The following is an 18096-nucleotide window of genomic DNA, read 5'->3' on the forward strand; positions in this document are numbered from 1 at the left end:
TACATTAAATACTCAAGTTTTCTGGAGTTTGTTTTATTTGAGTTACAAAATATGAAGTGCCATCAGCAGACTCCACAGGAGAGTTTGCTAACCTTCTTGTGTTACAAGTATTTACACCCAATAGTCAACGATATCCATCTAAATTTTCACACTGTTCTGGAAAGTCCCAGAGTTCAGGTCTCTGTTGTCCAAGTTCCATGGTCAAAGTTTAAATATTTAAAATATTTACAAAGTCCTGTATTCAAAAACTCCCAAATCATACTGTAGCTTGTTCGATGCAAAGGCAGATGCCAGAGGTGTAACTGCTTCAGGAGTGTGAGAAATGAGCAGAGCTGGTGGAATTAAAGGAGCTGTTAAATGAACGTGGTCCTCTACAGGGTCTCCATAGTTTTACAAGGGCCCAGTTCCTCCCTCTAAAGAAAGCCTGGGTGAGAAAGTCTGTACATAGTTATTTAAAATTACATGTTGAAATGTCTTTTAGCCATTGTAGTACAACAGCTGATGATCCTCTCTTGTGAAGAAATGAATGACAATCAATAAAAGACAGATGAAAGTAAAGGCCACCCAAATAGTCACTCTTGTTCATTAAACATTTTTCTTCAGAGCATCTCCGACCATTAAAATAAAACTCCAATAAATAGATATACAGCAGAGAGATGGTCAAATAAGACTAATCTGGTTTGGTCCATCCCTGAGTTCTTTTGAGAAGGACAAAAATACCAGACAGGAGTGACAGAAGGGAAAAAGGGGGGGTTGCGCAGAAAGTGTTGATAGGGTACATCCTACACATTCCCATTGTGTTCAGGGGGAAAAAAAGTTCTCATATTCCTCTGGTTTCCTGAGGTTCATCAGTGAGAACATTCATCCATGGGACAGTTCCCAGCAGTGGAGGTTACACAGAGGTGATGACAATCATGAGGTGTGGTGAGATGCTGGAGATCCTGTTGAGGAGGTCAGGGGCGAGCTGGGATAAGTGGCTCTCTGAAAATTCACACGGTGGGAAAATCTGTAGCACATAGGCAGGCTGGGGAAAAAAAGTGAAAAGCATACATGGCGTTACAGAGAAACATTTGAGAGCTGGTTATGATTATTTTCTTGATATGCCTAATAACCCTGCAGTATAAAAACCAAAATGAAACTTTAACCACGTTTATAAATGTCATGAGCTGGTTACATGTTGATATGAAAGTCAGACATGAAGGTTTTAGTGTACAATACTGAAACAAAACTACTTCATGTCTTTCCCCAGGGCCAACTGATTTCAGCATTGTGCTGAGACTGAATAACATCCTCATTCATACAAACCACCTGTGTTCAGCTTCACCTGCACTGCAGAAATTGAGGCAGAATTTGAGAGCACAACACAGAGATGAGACACGGAATGTGTCTAAGTCTCTCAAATGTAAGAATCTAACAGTCTCACCTGATTGGAACCTGGGTTGGGGATATTGATGATACCAGCAGCCAACTTTGTCTGCAAGTAGTTGATGAAAGCAGCTTTAAGAGCTTGAGTTTGGTTTAGGACATCATCTTGATCGCGTCCACATGGTAGAGCAAGAAGAAGACAGTAGTCACTATCACCCTAAAGAAGGAAAATACGTTAAGTGTTGGTTGACCCAGTTTATTCAAACACAAAATATCTCAATCACAGTAAGACAAATCACATACTGTCATTCTTCTGGCTACACTCTCAAGTTGTGAAGCCTCTAGTCTCATTCTCTGGACAATCCTAAGCAGTGCGCCTCCCTCTTGTAAGGGGAGTGATCGATGAGCCAAAGCTTTGTTGCCACAGACAAAATGCAACTGGACTGCAGCTGTGTCGTTCTTCAGTGCCAGCAGGCCTTGCCACACAATCGGGTATTTCTGTTTAAATGAGACAAAACAAAGGCTTTGTCAGACAAAGCTAGGTCTTGTTCAGATCAACAATCCTCAACGCATTTGACAGTAAGAATTGTATTTTCTTAAACTATTCTTACCGTGAGCAACTGCACCATATTAACAGGTTGTGTCATCTTGCCATCTGGTTTTGCCTGAAGGTCAGCACCCTAATGATGCAAGAAAATAGTGAGGCGTGGGCAGTTTCTTTCAAACGAGGATATCAAAACAGCCTTGCATTTTAACTCAGACAATGAACTTATAGTTACAGCGTGTTGTCATATAATGATGCTTTTTAATCTGAATTCTTACATCAATGGGATAAATTGGTAAAACAAAGTCAAACCTTCATTTGAGTACTTTTGAATGCAGCAGTGTTCTTTTGATTTGAGCTAGGTACCATTTTAACAGCAGCAAACTCACCACAGTCGGTGTGACGTTCAAAGGTGGCTGGTTAAGTCCAACAGCAGACGCCTCTGTCATCTGAGAATGGATGCTTCTTGGGTTTGGATACAACCCTGAGTACTCTGGAAATGAGCCACCAGGTGCTGGTGGCATTAGTTGAACTCGCTGGGGAGATGCCATTGCTGGCCCAGTTTGTCGGATACCCATCATCCCATCTTTAGGAAGAGGGGAGTGGGACCTCTTTGCTTCCAATGGCTTTGTTATGTCCTTTTCAGATACACCTTTAGGCAAAACATGTGATCTTGGAGACAGGGACAAAGGCATGTTGGAAGGTGTTGAAGAAGGGGGAAGAGTGTCTTGAATGTGTCCAGAATGTGTCTCTGTGGCTGAACGCTCTCCTTGTTGGTGCAAGAGTACACGTAAATCTCTCTGTGACATGTATGTCTCCAATGGGACATTACTCCGCAAAGACCCACGAGGATCTGATTGCATAGTTTCTGGTTTTAGCTGTGTGGCCGATTGTCTCCCAGCCATGTGAAAATGTCTTGTGTCTTCCTGTTCCCCCTCATGACCCCTCAAAGAACCAGGGTTTACTTTGAGAACCTTGTCTCTGCCAACAGCCTGGGGTGAGGTGGGTCGGGTCTGCATGGAGCCAGACCAGGGAGAGGCAAGAGACTCACTGTGCATCCCATAGCTCATCACAGACAGAGGTGGAGTATTGACGCGGACATCTCCTTGGACAAGATGACCCACTGGAATTGACTGGGAAACACAGTGTGGGGACATCCGTCCCAAGCCTCCAGGCACACTGTGTGGCGGCATGATAACAGACTGCTCTGGATGATGTACGCCTGTGATAAACTGTTGCATGGCAGGGAGACTTGTAGATAACATCACTGGTATGCCCTTGGGTGAGGATGACCCTATGGGTGAGGACACTTTAGTAAACGGAGGGTGTGGGTGACCTGACTTGCGTGGGGACCGTGGTTCCTGTTTGACCCCACTGAGATGTGATGGAGCTCTGTCACCAGCTGCTGAAACAAATCCAACATGGTTGCCAGGTGGTGAGGGCAAATGGGGACTTATTGCAGGACTTATGGCAGAGGTCCAAGGTGCTTTTGCACTATCTGCAGTGTGAGGATCGGCACTGTCCATTTTCTTAGCATGTTTTAATGGCATGTAGTCCTGATGGTAGCTCAATACTTGCTGGCCACCTTGTGTAAGACGCTTGACTACTCCTTGAGGTCCAGACTGGTAAGCCGATTCCATCTTTTCCAAACCAGAGTTTTCTTGTTTAATAGAAGACAAAGCTGACTGTGTCTTACCAGGATGCCCATGATCTGCCTGCGATGAAGGGCCCTTTTGAAGTCCTGACTGAGAGTGACCATACATTTCCTGTTTTATCTGAGGCATTGATACCAACTGCTGAGATTCCATATCACCTGCTGTTGCTTGTGGGATCTGACTTATTTTTGCACTTATACGCTGGGGTCCCTCTGTCTTCTGTCCTGAGTGGCTCAACACAACCACACCCTCAGATGTATTTACCCGTAGACCAGGGCAAGAGCCCATCCCAAGAGTGGGACTCTCAACAAGGCAGCGAGCAGCACTTCCTCCCTCATCACCAACTGTTGATCCATGGTAAGATCCAGCATCATCTTTGCTAGGCCTATAGGTCGATTTTGGTAGAGTCATGTCCACACAGGGATTTCCAATGTTCATGTTCACTTTGTCTTCAGGCTCAGGAGCGTTACAAACACGACTGATAACAGAGGTTGCAGTGGATGCAATTACAGAGATCACAGACTTTGTCTCAGGAGATGGCAGTGAAGCTGAAGGTCGAACAATAGGTGAGGCTGAATGAGCTGGCATTCTACTATCAGGCAGTGGTGACTTATTTGGCACAACAGCTGATGGAATATTACTTTCAGATGGGCTCTGATCATGGAGGGTGGACAGATTGCTAGAAATTGAACTGCTGCCCGGCAGTGAAATATTTTTGTGTTTCATGAGAATCTGTCTCAAGTCACTTGTGCCATGTTCTGGTTCCACGTTAACAGAGTCTGAAGGTAAAGGTTGGTTTTCTTTGGAGGCTAATGGCATGACAGGTGGAGCAGAGACACCCATGTCTTTAGACTGGTGACGCCAATCTGGTGGAGAAACAGGAATTCTGCTTGTTGGAATGGGTCTGATATTTGGCCTGTTGGCTAGTGGAGACAGGGAAGGAGAAATGCACTCAGATGGCAGCTGCTGAGGCTTTGGGCACATTGGGCTCTTAGACTGTGGGTAAACAGATTTAAGATGTTGAATCTGTTCCTCAGAAGAGGGCTCTGACTCTGCATTTACATCTGTAGCCTTGAGAACTGAAGGTTCAAGGTCTGGCTTCCAGGTTGTGGGAGTAATAACTGCAGCAGCTGCCGTTACTGGAGTTGTCTCAGTGACAGTCTTGACACTGGAGGTTACGTTGTCTGTTATTGTAGCTGGCAGTTCCTCACCTACTAAATGTCCTTCCTTTAAGTCCTTTCTTGCTTGCTTTTGGAACTTAGAACGTTTCAATGATTTAGGTCTTCTTGTGGGTCCCTTTTTCAGTGTTGTTGGAAAGACAGGTTCATCCTGTACAGATGAATTTGTTTCAGGTTCATCTTCTTTAGAAGGATGAATGATGTCTTGCATTTCATGTTCAGAACCTACATCTGACGTTAACGGAGGTGGCTGAGTTAAGGATACAGGTATATCCTCAGCAGTTATGGAGTCAATAGCAGCCATGAGTTCTGTTTCACTAGCAGGATTAGAAGGCTTTTCGTCATCTTGGTCACCTTTAACTTCTGGATGTACAGGTGGAACTGGTGCCTCTGCGGGAAAAGCAGGATCTGTGAGTTTGGCAATGTTCTCCACGGCCTGCTCCAATTCCAACTCCTGTGAAATTAGGCTTTTTGAAGTTTCCAGGAGCTCCTTTTTTTCCAAGGCAGCAATTTCATTTTCTTCATTATTGGAGACCCCCTTGGTAGCATCAGTGCACTTTGAGACATGATCACTGTGGTCACTAGGTCTTAATCTTTTTGAAGAATCTTCTTGATTTCCAAGCTCATCCTCTCCTAATTGCAGAAGATCCTTCACCTCTGTGACATTTAGTCTAATTTTGAGATTCTTGAGGACAGGTGACTTGGGAGTTCTTGCCAACTTCGTCTTTCCTCTTACATTCCTTTCTTTTTCTGGAGTGGGTTTCTCCTCTACAACTTGGGAATCTGTCTCTTTCCCATTTGATTTACCATCACATACTTTTTCATGAATGTCTTTATCCCTGGCCAAATGGCTACCTTGTTTGTCTTTCTCCTCTTTTGCTTGGTCAACTCTTGTTGATGGATCTTCTTTACATGAAATTGCTGAATCTTGCAAAACCAAGGTATCGTCATCTGTGGAAGCCATTTCCTGATCATCATCCTCTGCCACATCGGTTTTATACCCCTTCCTTAATGATCCAGATCCTAGAGCTGTTGACATTTGAATCGGAGAACTCTTTGTGGCATGAGGGGATGTTTTCCCCTTTAACACTCTTGGAATTCGTTCGCCACTTTCTGATTCATTTGAATCAATGTCTTTACTTTCAATCTTTGATTTTTCCACTTTAACTGCTGAACTGTCTTCACTTTGTTTACGATTCTTTGGAGGACGACCCCTTTTGTTTGCAGCAGGAGCAGGAGCAGGAGCAGGCTGATCCTGCTCAAAATTTTGCTGGTGCGCTGGATCTTTGTCTGTAACTCGCTTCCGCGCAGAGCGTGGCGACTCTGTAATTTCCTTTCCAGAACGAACTGGTGCATCATCTTCAACTGGGGTGGCATACACAGATTTTACATTTCTTCGCCTTGCTCTACCTAGTGATATGCTTTGCTCTAAAATATCTAGATCTGATCCATGAATAGGAGATTTCGCTGTGGACTTTTCAGCTCTTGGAGATGATCCACGTTTCAACTTCTCTTTGTCAATGCGCTCACTCTTGCGTGTCGCTGGTTTCTCAGGACCAGAGGTAGACATACCCAGAATAAGAGTACTTTGAGCAGGAGATTGTTTGGACCTTTTAGTTTTCATTTCTTTTGTTTTATGCTCTTTCTGAGAGGAGACTGGCTCATCATTTGTGTCATCATCAGTAGGCATCTGCACTTTACTAACTGGAAGTTTCTTCTCTCCCTCTGGCTCTGTTACTGCCTTAAAAGTGGATTGAGTCTCTTTCTTGATTACATCCACTTCATCTGTAAGACTTGATGGTACGGGACTGGTGTTTTCAGGCACTTCTGGTTGTGTTATTTCAGGATCCAGCTCTGGTTCTGAACTGCTTACAAACTCATCATGTGAATCACGGAGACATGGTTGTTCTGTAACTGGAGGTTTAATATTCTCAGTAATAATATCCACTTTTCCTTCAGCAGGAGAAAGTTTAAATCTATCAAGTGAATAACTGGATTCACATGCTGTTACAGGCCCAGGTTCAGAATCAGGTGCTGATGTCTTCTCAGTTGGTGGATGGGGCATGGGCACAATATGTTTATTTTCCTTTACCTCTTCCTTCACTTCTTCCTTTGTGAAAGACACAGGTGGATAAGGATCAGTGACTGGATTTATGACAACACATTTTTCTTCTGGTGGTGGAGAGCCCTTGGGCACAGATTGGGTGACAGAACTAACTGTGAGTTTAGGTTCAGCTAACAGCTCTTCAGCAGGACTGATAGGTTTAATCTCTGGTGCTGTGATAGTTCCTGTTGTTTCAGGTGACTGCGATGCTTGCTGCTCCTGAACAGGTGCTTTTTCCTGTTTATTCTCATCTGTAAGCATAGCGTCCCCCTTTGCCTCTTGTATCTGTGGGGCTTTATTCTTTTGTTGTTGTAATCGCGTGAGTTCCAAAAAACGACTATGAAAAAGGACGACTGGCTCTGAATCAAGTTCACCATCTACTGTCCCTTGCTGACAAAGTTGTTGAGTTTGTGTATGCTCAGGTTCTTCATGTTTGCGTTCCAAATGTTGAAGTCGTCTGGAGTCCAGCTCAAAGACAGGGCTATGAAGAAAGCGAGATGCAAATAATTCCCTGCGTTCCTGCTCCTCTGGCTTAGACTCTTCCTTCCTGTCATCAAGTTTGTCTTCAGAGCCACTTCGGATCTTTTTCTTTTTCATGTACCAAGAAGGTGTAGGTCTTGGTGTTGATTCTACTTTTTCTGTATCTTTTCTGTCACGGAATCTAGCAAAATGAGAATCATAATCCAAAAATGACCAGTTATCTTCTCTGGAAGATGAGAGAGATTTTGCACGCTCAAGCAGAGCCTTTGTGTCAGGTGTGATGGTCTGATCAAGTGCAAAAGAGTAGAATTTGTTTCTTTCAAGATGTGCCAGTTTGGGATCTGAAAAGCGGTCAACCTTTGGCCTCTCAGAAAAAGGCATAGATGTTGAGGGCACAGGGGAGTGGGGTTTTGGCTCTCTATCCTCTTCAGAGTCAGATCTCACTTCGCCAGGCTCCAAATCATGCCAAATACCATATTCCAAACGCTTGCAATTGTGAATGTTTTTACTTAGACTTCTGGAAAAGTTGAGGTCAGGTAACAAGTCTTGTTTAACTCTGCTCTCCCATCTCTTTTGCTGCTCTTCTTCAACACCAAGTACAGGAGTGTTTGGTTTGTTTATTTGTGTGCTATGCGTCTTTTTGACTAAATGCTCCAGATCAGGGTGAATTTTTTCATCATTTCTACTCAACTCTTTCTGAGAAGTATCCAGAAAGTCTTCATCTGTATGGTGAGAGAAGTGCTGATGTCCTGGGGAGGAGGTGCTGTTCCAGTCAGGATCTTCACTTTTTTGTCTAAAGCTCCTGTAGATACGCTCCCTCTTTATTCCAGAGTCTGTATCAAACTGGTCTTGTTTCTTTAGTTTGTGAGACGGGAAATTATCTGTGACATCCTCGGGTGGTTTTCCAACTTCATGCACAAGACTGCGATGTTCCAAATCATCAGTTTCACTTCCTTGGGGACTTTCTGGTTTTTCAGATTTGTCAGACTCGCGCTGCTGTTGCTGCTGATGCAAACGTCTATTTTGCTCCATTTGCTTGCGGTAACTCTGAGACAGGTCAATGTCTACATGGTCTTCCTTGCTCTTGGCACTTTTGTCAGTGTCTGTATTCTGAGCACCAAATTTAAATGCATGGTGTTCTTGTTCTCTGGTACTATTTTGTTCTGCAATCCCTTCATGTGAAAACCTTCTGGAAGTAGAGCTCCCTGGATGTCGTTTTGACTCCGGAGCATCTAAAGATCCATCCAATTTTTCTCTTTGTCCTCTATGGTCCTCTTGACTTTCTGTCTGAGTGCCACTTTTATCGGTTTTCAGTCTTGAATCCCTCCGTGATTCTTTGTGTTTGTCAGTGTCTGATTCTTTTGAATATGTGGCACTAGCACCAAAGTCAGAGGACTGATTGCCATCTTCCTCCTCATGTCTGCTTCTCTTCTGTCGAACAGGCCTTCCACCTGAATCAGCAAAGCGCCTTTTTCTTGCAGCAAGGCGATCTGAATTCCCTGATACATCCTTTCCATCATTTCCACTATCTGACCTCTGATGTTTTTTGAGTCGATTTTTCCCATCAAAATCTGAACTGTCACCTTTACTAATTTCTGATCTTTCTGTTTTTGCAGAGTCATGATGGGCAGCTGCTAACTGATTTCCGGAAACAGCATCACTATCCACCTTGCATTTCTGCCTCTCATGAGCATCTTGTTCTGATCCCCTTAATCTTCCAGAGCCTCCATCAAAACCAGCCTCAAGTTCTGTTTCAGGTAATGTGTTTGATGGGGATTGCCCCTTTGCTTTCCTTGATTTAATCTTCTCAGACTTGTCCTTGTCACCCTTCTCTTTTCGCTTTGCACGCTTGGTTTTCTCAGCACTTGTCACACGATCTGGTTGACTGCCCTTCTCACTTTTGTCACTTTTAGAGGTGTGTTCTAGCAAGGTCTTTTCAGATTTGTCAAAGTGTGGTGGTGACATTGAGCTCACACTTCCACTCCGCTCAGAGGACTGGCTGTAAACCCGTCTTTCTGAGTCTCTGGGAGCACGCTCAGATGGTGATGGTGATACTGTAGGAGTTAAGGCCCTCCTTGGATGGGAGGGGCTCCACCTGCTGCGGTCTGCCTCAAAGCGTTCTCGCTCTCTTTCTCGCTCTCTTTGAATATATGTGTATTTTCGAATGTCTTGCTCAAAGGGGTCTCTGTAGTCCCTGTAGTCGCGTGGGTCTTCATGATAGCGTGGGTCAAAGTGATCCCCCTGATAATGTTCCAGTTCAGGAAAGCGGTCTCTGCTGCGAGCCGCATAATCTCTTCGAGCATCCTCTGGATAGAGACCAGGTGTTCGTATGTTCTCATAGTAAGCTCTTTCTGCGGTAAATTCATGATAAGGAGGTCTGCGATCCTCTCTGTGGAGTAACAGGAGAGAGTGTGGAATTGTGTTAACGCAAGTAATCCATGAACGTGTACCTCATATTCTGCAACTGAACTGATTCAACACACCATGACCTTAGATCAGACATGTATCCTACAATCAATCGACCAAAGCAATCAACAATATGCACAATTTACCGTCGCTCAGGAGGGATTTCATAGAAGTCTCTAATGTCCTGACCAGATGCCTGCATAGATCGGTAGAACGCCATTTGACTCTCTTGACTTGCGAAGTCCACCTACCATAACAAATTTAACATAAGTAAAAGCACAGTCACATAATGTATGTTTTACTTTTCGATTTCATAATTTTAAATTTTTTTACCTTTATTTTATTGCCACCAATTTTCCAGCCTTTAGTTTCCCTGACAGCTGCCTGAGCAAAATCTGTGTTGTTGTACATGATGAGGGCCATCCCCTTCAACCTATCAAATACAACCTGATGACAAGGACAAATTAAAAAAAAAAAATAAAAAAAAATCACATAAAAACACAAAATAAAAAGGAAAACATTTATTTAGCAAGAGGATATAAAATACTTTACCTTAACTACATGTCCATAACGACAGAAATGCCGTGTGAGGTATTGTTCTGTAATGTTGGTTGCCAAACCATCTAGCCAAACACATGTTGTGGGCATACTCTTCCCAAAACCAAGCTTCAAGAAAAAACAACAAATGAATTATGCATTGATTGATTACATTAGATTGAAAAGTTTTAAAAATAAAAAATGTTGCCATTATTTATATTAAAAACATTACCTTCAGTCTGTTACTGCCGAGGTACTCCCCATCCATCTTCTTTATGGCCTTGCACACACTAGCAATATCAGAATACTGCACAAAGGCATACTGGGGAACGCCGTTTACTTTCTTAATGTCAATGTCCTTAAGGAGAAAAGACATTACACTTGTATTGTTCTCTAATTGGTCAATGTTTAAATATTACATATTAAGCACATCAATAATGGCAACTTACCACAATTTCTCCAAACCGCTGAAAAATGTCAAGGAGTTGTTGATAACTTGTGGTTTTCTCAAGGTTGCCTATAAACAATGTCCTTGTGGCCTTTGGGTGGAACTCATCAATACGTCCATCCAAGGGTCTGAATTCGTTTTCACTCTCCGTTTCTGTAGGAAGCATTTATTTTACTGACATTCTACTCAGGGCCCGGCTGGTATTCTCTTCCACCAGCAAACAAACAGCTTCTATTAAAATAACTTTTGGAAAATGATTACAAACTTAATTTCTCATCACTTACCAGGACCATTCCAGGCAGTGACTTCAATGAGCATGCCGAAGAAGAGCTTTCCTTTGGAGACACTGAGGGCCTTCTCTTGATCCTCCTGCTGTCTAAAGAAAACCAAACCGTAGCGGTCCTCTGATGCTCCATGGATCTGCACTGAGGTCACTTTCCCATGTTTCTTGAATTCATGGAAAAGTCCGTCTTTTAAACTTGTATCTGTCAAGGGAAAGAAATTACTGTCATTTTATACTCATTCTCAAAGTGAAGGTGAACTGAACTTTTTATCAATCTAAATCAAAGTCACTTGAACACCCGATTGTAACTAATCTCTGATTTCTGGAATAATGAAGTAGTAGTAGATGGTGCGCTTTCCATATTATGAGCCTTTCTTAAATCCCACTTTCCTTTCCGGCACTCTATAGATTTCAGATTGTTTACAGAAGTGACTTCAACTACTTGTGTAATGTGAGAGTAATACAGCCGAGAAGCAAATTAGCAGAAGTTATTGTTTTCTTAAACTTGCTTTGATGCCGACTAATTGTCATCACCAGAATATTTTTGAGCTGGACTATTTTAACAGGTACATAGAAATCAATGGGTTTTGACTCAGAAGAAAATGGCAACATACTTTGCATGTTTTCAATTATCAAGTCAAATGTATGCAATCTGATCTTGATCACTCTTGAAGAAAGAATGAGGTCTAGAAAACGTTTCGCTATATAAATAAACATTACAAGCAAATTGACCTGTACGCTAGAGGGATCACATCCAAAGTTAAAGTCTTAACTTTTAAACTTAGAGTATTTTTGAGAGTGCCTGCACTTTCCCCAAATTGTTTCCATATAACTCTTCTTGTTTTGTTCAATCCAATATACCAGGGTACTTCTTGAATATTTCACACCAAATATTAAACCATATTTAGTTGGCAAAAAAAATCCTGAAAAATGTTTATTTTTAAGGATGTGAAAAGCATTTGCCACATCAATAAATTGGTGACTAAACTCTCAAAGGTCTAATGATGTGGGGGGGATACAATTAATGGCAGTCCAAGTCATAAAACCATATCCCTATTCAAATGTTTGTTTATTATTTTGATTTGGTTAATGTTTTATCTGGAAAAAAAAAAAATATCCGAATCCTAATTTAGGCAAGAAAAAAATTACACAAGTCATGGACTAAAGAAGCATGTCAAACTTGCAGTAACTCACCCGTGGAGCGCACTGGCAAGTTTTGCACTTTAATTCCAAAGCTTCTGCGTGGCTCATCTGAGTCAAGCACCATAGACGCCTGAGGAGGGGCATGGGCAGCTGACGACTGAACAGAACGTGCACGTGACCCACCACTTGAACTGCTGTTTGAATCACTGTTGGCAAAAAAAGAAAGAACTTGGACTAAAACCCAGAGAACAGCAATATGACACTTGTCAGTTAAACACAATAAACCTGTGAAACACTGAGTTCTTATATCGTAACAAAAGAGATGTCACACCTGCCACTGCCCGTGCTGCTGGTGCTACTGACTGAATCAGAGCTAGAAGATCTGCTGCGGGATCGAGATCTTGGGCCTCTCCCAGGGGACAAAGGTGCTCTTTTCGGGGAATGAGGAGTTTTGGGGGTTTGTCCTGTGGTCCGTTGGGGAGAGGGGTGCCTTGACTGTGAGGAATGAGATGATCGGCTCCGGCGGTGGTGATATGTTCTGTCAACACGTCGCCCTCTGTCATCTCTGTAGAGGTCACGTCGTGTAGAATTAGTTAGAGCAAAGGGGTCTCGAATTCTGGACTCAAAATGTGCGTCTGCTGCCTCAAAGCTTCCTCCAATTGCACTGCTCCCTGGGCCAGCAGCAGCAAACAGAGAACGATCACGGTAATAGTCAGCATTGTAGTGCCGCTGTCTGTCAAAAGTTCCACTGCGGTCATGGTGTCCATACGGGCTGTGATCATATGCACGTTCTCGGCTTTCTGAGCTACTGTGGAGTAAGTAAAGGGCAGAGAGGGAAAAGAGCATTATTAGGATACAAATAAAAGAAGGAAAAATGTTGTTACAATTGTTTTGGCATCTAAATGCTCATGAGTAAATATACAAATGTTCAGTACAGCTAAGCTGTAGCTGAGACAACTCAGAACAGGCCATGAGGGGATAACTTCAGTATCTCATTACTGAGACATCGACAAGTGCCAGTATTTCAAATCTAATGATTCTTGTCATTCTTCCTACTGTGTGCCAAAATCAATCAACTGCTTTTTAAACTTTACAGCACCGCAGCATATTTTCACTGGAATGCAATGTTTTAGGCTTATTGGGTTTTTTGCATAAGACAAACATAGCAATCGTTAGAAACACAACCCCCAAAAACCAAGCCATATAACTAGACTCTCCAAATAATTAAATACTGGCACCATCAGTAAGTGCAAATGTGGACAACTTATAGTTGCTGCTCTTGTATCTAAACTGTGGGCAGCCAAAATGACATTTTATTCTTTAAAAGAAATAAGACTTATGAAGAGCATGCTATAAAGTAGATTCATAAACAGTCCCATGAAACAAAGCCACCCAGGACTGAAGAGCTACTCATACATTCACATAGTTCAGTAATGCTGAAAGCTGTGCTTGGTCTATTTCAATAACTTTAAACACAGAGCATTTTTGTCTCCTCGGGGTGTCCAGGGTAGCAGATTTCAGAGGTTGACTGTTCATGAACTATTGGTAAGAAAAAGAAAATCTACAAATGAAACATTTCTCCATATCCTCATGTTAAGGGTTAAACCTAAATTTTCAGATTGACTGTATTTAATCAAAAACCCTTCAAGCAAGTCAAAATTATTTATATGGCATTTTTCATGGGCATAAGTCAAAGAGTGTTTTGCAGAGCCATATAAATAGTTCATACAATAGTTTGGATTATTTTTGTGGTTCTCGAAATCTTCATATATAAGTGACATAATACAGAGAATTTTCAAATATGCACTTAATAAAACGTCTAAATATTTTCTGTCTTGTATCAAATTGATATTTACATTAAAGTAGTGCATAACCTCATATTAGACAAAGCACTAATGAATGTTAGACAAAGAAAATATGCAGAGGGCAGAGCAATACCAACCTTTTGGGAAAGAAGTTACCGAAACTAATCCAAATAAAATCTAGGTGGTCAGAATGTGAGAGCCCGAATGAAAAACCAAGGGGAAAAATCAACTGATCTATTTAGGCAAAAACGCTTCTCTTGAATCGCACTGCACGTTATCTTCAAATACTGTGGAGCACCAGGCCAGTAGATTGTTGATGTATAATCCAAAGTTAGGCTACTTAATTCTCTTCAGTGGATGGAAAAAGGAAAAAACAAAAACAACCACAGAAATTGACCTCTTTATGGATTTCAGGACATGCGAAAAAAAAAAAACAAAAAAAACATAGGAACATAGAACCTCAATAAATAAATATGAATTTAAAAAAAAAAAGAAAAAAGTGATGAACTTCAGTGTTATTCAGCAGACTCCAAGTTGACAATAGGTCAAGATGGTGCCAAAATGGGAAAATACATCCAATGGATCAGTCTCTTCTTGTTGCAAGGGTAAGTATGTCCCAAAGTTAAACTTTACACTAAAAATCGTCAAAAATTTATTCCACTGTATGTTTGGTAGTTAATTTCAAACAATCTTGTAGACTAGCAAATACTATGATCACAGTATGTAAAATCCGCATGGGCCAGTAGAATACATAATTCCACAATCCATGTATCCCATCAGCTCTGCATATTCATTGACAGGCTTCTTTTTTTCAAGTTGGTTTGAAAAAGTTGTCTTCAGCCGTCTGTAACATGCTTAGGAGTGTTATTCTCTTGACTGAGGCCTTACACAGCTAAATCCACACTTGAGTAATCCAAATGACTGGCAGCTATACCTATCCATACTAGGGTCCACATCGTAGATCCAGCACGAGGCATCGTATTTCGTACATCCAGGAAGTTACATTCCAACTCTGCAGCCTTCATGTATCTTCGTGGACATCAATCCAAAACAAGATTATCTCCACAAACTTTGAATGGATGGTTGTTTGGATCCTCCATGATCTTGAAAAGTCTTCTTTGAGTAGCTTCCATATTTGAGAGAACAAGGTGATCTTGATATATAATAAAACTTATCCTAAAACGACTGAAATAGCCACATGCATACACACTAATCTGTCTTTCTTTGTACACGTAATGAATTTATAGTTCCTCCACCCACTTGCTCAAATCGTAAATCCAGATAAAGTCATATCCACAGATGGAAAAATGGTTAAAGTACTCCAACCATCAGTTGTTGCCAAAAGGAAAAAAAAAACAAAAAAAACTGACAACCCAAGATGGAAGGTCCTTTAAGTAATTATATATCATTATAGATTCTTCAAAGAAAAGTGCATCCGTAGTAGGGATTTACTTCCAGTTTCAAGCGATTCCAAGTAAAAATTACGGTTAGATCCATATTGAAGAGAAAATGGTTAAACAAAAATATCCAAAACTTGCCATGGTAGTTTTCCACAAAATGCAATAAATCCAAAACTCACTAGGATATTCCTCACAGATGTAATATCCAAACCAGATGTCAAACCTTGAATTAAAGCTACCTTACCAAATGATAATGTGTAGTTAATTCATTTAGATCCCGTGGGAATGGCGAGTCAATTATGATGAGAAGTGGAACGATCCCTAAATTACCTTTGTGTTACCCCCTCGGGGCATCTATCGCTCACAAGAACCCCACTATGTGTCTTGGTCTTACAGCTATCCAATACCTAGATTCCCCTGGATTTTAAGGGGAGGCCGTGTCCACTTACCCATCTATTCTCCGTTCATAACGTCCCTCTCTGGTGTGAAGTGACACAGGTGGGCCAAACACTGGACCAACTGTTCCCCTAGAGAATCCTGTAACGTCTCGACTGCTCGAGGGGGAGCTGTCTTCAAGGCCCCGAACAGCACTAGGGACTGATCCAGGTTCATTGTAGTCAGTCCGCAGGTCCCTGTCTCCCATCTTGTTGACAGCATTGTGAGCCTTCTGCGCACTTTTAATATCCACAAAATCCACAAACGCTGCAACACCACCCTCTGAACCCCGCTTCCGCAGAACTTTAACACTCTCCACACGCCCATACCTGAGAGGAAATTACAATAAAAACAGAGAGGAAATTACATACACAGCAGCTAAGAATAGGTCTAGTATAACCATTTCAATGTGTGCCAGGAAATGGAAATAAAGAACAGACGAGACACCAATATGATGAGCAGACAATGATTGAATTTCAATTTTAATTCAAGAAAAGTTTGAAGCAGAGTTTTCCTTTGGGCATCCAAACATGTTTGAAATGCTTAACATTACAGTTGGAGATCTTTCATTTTATTAATAGATTCCTCTGGGGCTTCACAGATGTGAAACGTCAGCAACTTTGCAGCAGTATTTTTTATGTTTTAATAATGTTTAATGTTTATGGTAAATCACAGCTGAGCCTATGAAGTGGCTGGATGTTAAGTTTGTTATGTTCAAGATTAGTTTATCAGCTACACGGGCAGACTTTGCATTTCACGGAAAATGATAATGACATGTAACGAAACGTAGCGCTAAATGACTCCTGTGAACAAGGAGAAACACGACTTAAGACCATTAGCACTCTTTAAATCCAGCTACTGGCTCACTAGCGGCGGAAAAAAAACCCGCAGTTTACTTTGAACTTGCGAGACAACAAGAAGTATAAGAGCCGAGTTGAAGTATAATGATGTTCGCCTTGGTTAGGCTGCTCAACTACTTGCTAACATCTGATTTTCAGCACCGTGAGCTCGGTTTCAAATTTGAAGCTTGTCGTTTTAGCTTTTCCCTGAACAACATTCGAGGTCACATAACTAACGCTGTGGCTACATTAGTGGCTAAAATGAAAAGAGTTATGTGTTGTTATTTGCTCGGCTCTCCAGTTAACGTAAACTGGCTTTTGGCTTGCACTGATCATGAAAACGTCTCCACTTCCCACAAAATGGTCGGATGTTGCCTGGGTGGTAGCTCGGCGGCTAGCACACATAGCTACTTGCCTCTTGGCGTCCGCAAAAGTTAGCGAAACATCACAAATTCTACATATTCACACTTCAGCCCTCTCTTTCCCGATATTTCGCTTCAACCAACCTCTCTGTTCTATAAAACATTACAGCCAGAACACAAGGGGGCCCATTAGTTGTAAAACTTAAAAAGGCTAAGGTTAGCTGTGTTAGCATCAGTGATGGGCTACACGGCTAACGGCAGAGAGACAGCTAGCCCGCGCTGTTCCTCAGACGCAGGATCCCCTCTTGCGTAACCTACCGTTTAAAATGCTCCACAATTTTCTCTTCTCGGACATGTTCGGGTAAATTTCCCACCCAAAGGTGTCTGGTTTCCCGAACCATCTTGCGCGAACCTTCCCCCCTTCACACACATATGATCTGGCACGTCTCTAATCCCTGCCGGTCGGAGGTGCGCCTGGACAAAATGAACGACGGCGGACTCCGTGAACGATCTAGGCCCGATGGCCGCCGCTCGTGTAGCTTTAGCTGCTGTGTCTCCGAGCCTCTCACGAGAACGCGCCCCAGCCTCGCTCCTGTTGGGTCTGGGCGCGCGGGGCGCGGTCCCGGCGTACCACGCGTGCCAGACGGTGAGCACGCGACGTGTCGGAGCTGACGCCGCAAACGGAGCTGCGTTTCTCTGGAGCTCCTCTGCTGTGATTGAAGGTGTCGATCGGACAGAAAAGCAACAGAATTAGAGGAGATCGGTCAGGAATCCACTCTGGGTGCACACTGAAGTGTAGTTACCTCATTAAAACTCAAGAAAAAAACATAAAATGATAAGTACACCACGATGATAGGGAGCGCCAACAGGCAGGTTTTTAGGCCACACATTTAGATTGGCGTCACATCATTCGAGTCCTAAACAATGTTTTTTTTTATTTGCCTGTTTTTTATTTTAAGTATTGTGCTAGTGTCAGCTAGACAGAAGATAATTAGCATTAAGGCTTGATTATAAAGAACAACATGTGAAACCTTTTAGATGAACTGATGGTTACCTGTCTCATTTAGGTATAAACTGATAAACAAGTCACACACTGAGATGAGGCTGCAATT

General features: G+C 42.2%; 1 protein-coding gene across 2 annotated transcripts; it reads right to left on the reverse strand.

Annotated features, from left to right (window-relative positions):
• Positions 1-12: 12 nt before the first annotated feature.
• LOC115043271 (msx2-interacting protein) lies at positions 13-17561 on the reverse strand. 2 transcript variants are annotated; one of them, XM_029501581.1, is made up of 15 exons: positions 17303-17561; positions 15798-16112; positions 12475-12948; positions 12195-12349; positions 11002-11202; positions 10719-10870; positions 10502-10627; positions 10285-10398; positions 10066-10179; positions 9879-9979; positions 2299-9715; positions 1977-2045; positions 1669-1863; positions 1424-1582; positions 13-1024 (listed from the first exon to the last, which is right to left on the reverse strand). In XM_029501581.1, exons 1-15 carry the CDS (start codon positions 17383-17385, stop codon positions 893-895), a joined length of 9807 nt encoding a protein of 3268 aa, XP_029357441.1. In that variant the 5' UTR covers positions 17386-17561; the 3' UTR covers positions 13-892. The 2 variants fall into 2 exon arrangements, with proteins under 2 accessions (XP_029357441.1, XP_029357440.1); XM_029501580.1 differs by having other exon boundaries at positions 12475-12951.
• Positions 17562-18096: the final 535 nt, after the last annotated feature.

Source organism: Echeneis naucrates, chromosome 5 (assembly GCF_900963305.1).
Source record: "Echeneis naucrates chromosome 5, fEcheNa1.1, whole genome shotgun sequence".
NCBI lineage: Eukaryota > Metazoa > Chordata > Actinopteri > Carangiformes > Echeneidae > Echeneis > Echeneis naucrates.

What these genes read in the sequence shown, in the direction of transcription:
- LOC115043271 (XM_029501580.1), bottom strand. Translation starts at nt 17,385, where the DNA reads ATGGTTCGGGAAACCAGACACCTTTGGGTGGGAAATTTACCCGAACAT. An exon ending in ATATGGTGCAGTTGCTCACG is followed by an intron (nt 1,864 to 1,976) that starts GTAAGAATAGTT and finishes TCATTTAAACAG; the next exon opens with AAATACCCGATTGTGTGGCA. An exon ending in CCAACCCAGGTTCCAATCAG is followed by an intron (nt 1,025 to 1,423) that starts GTGAGACTGTTA and finishes TTTTTTCCCCAG; the next exon opens with CCTGCCTATGTGCTACAGAT.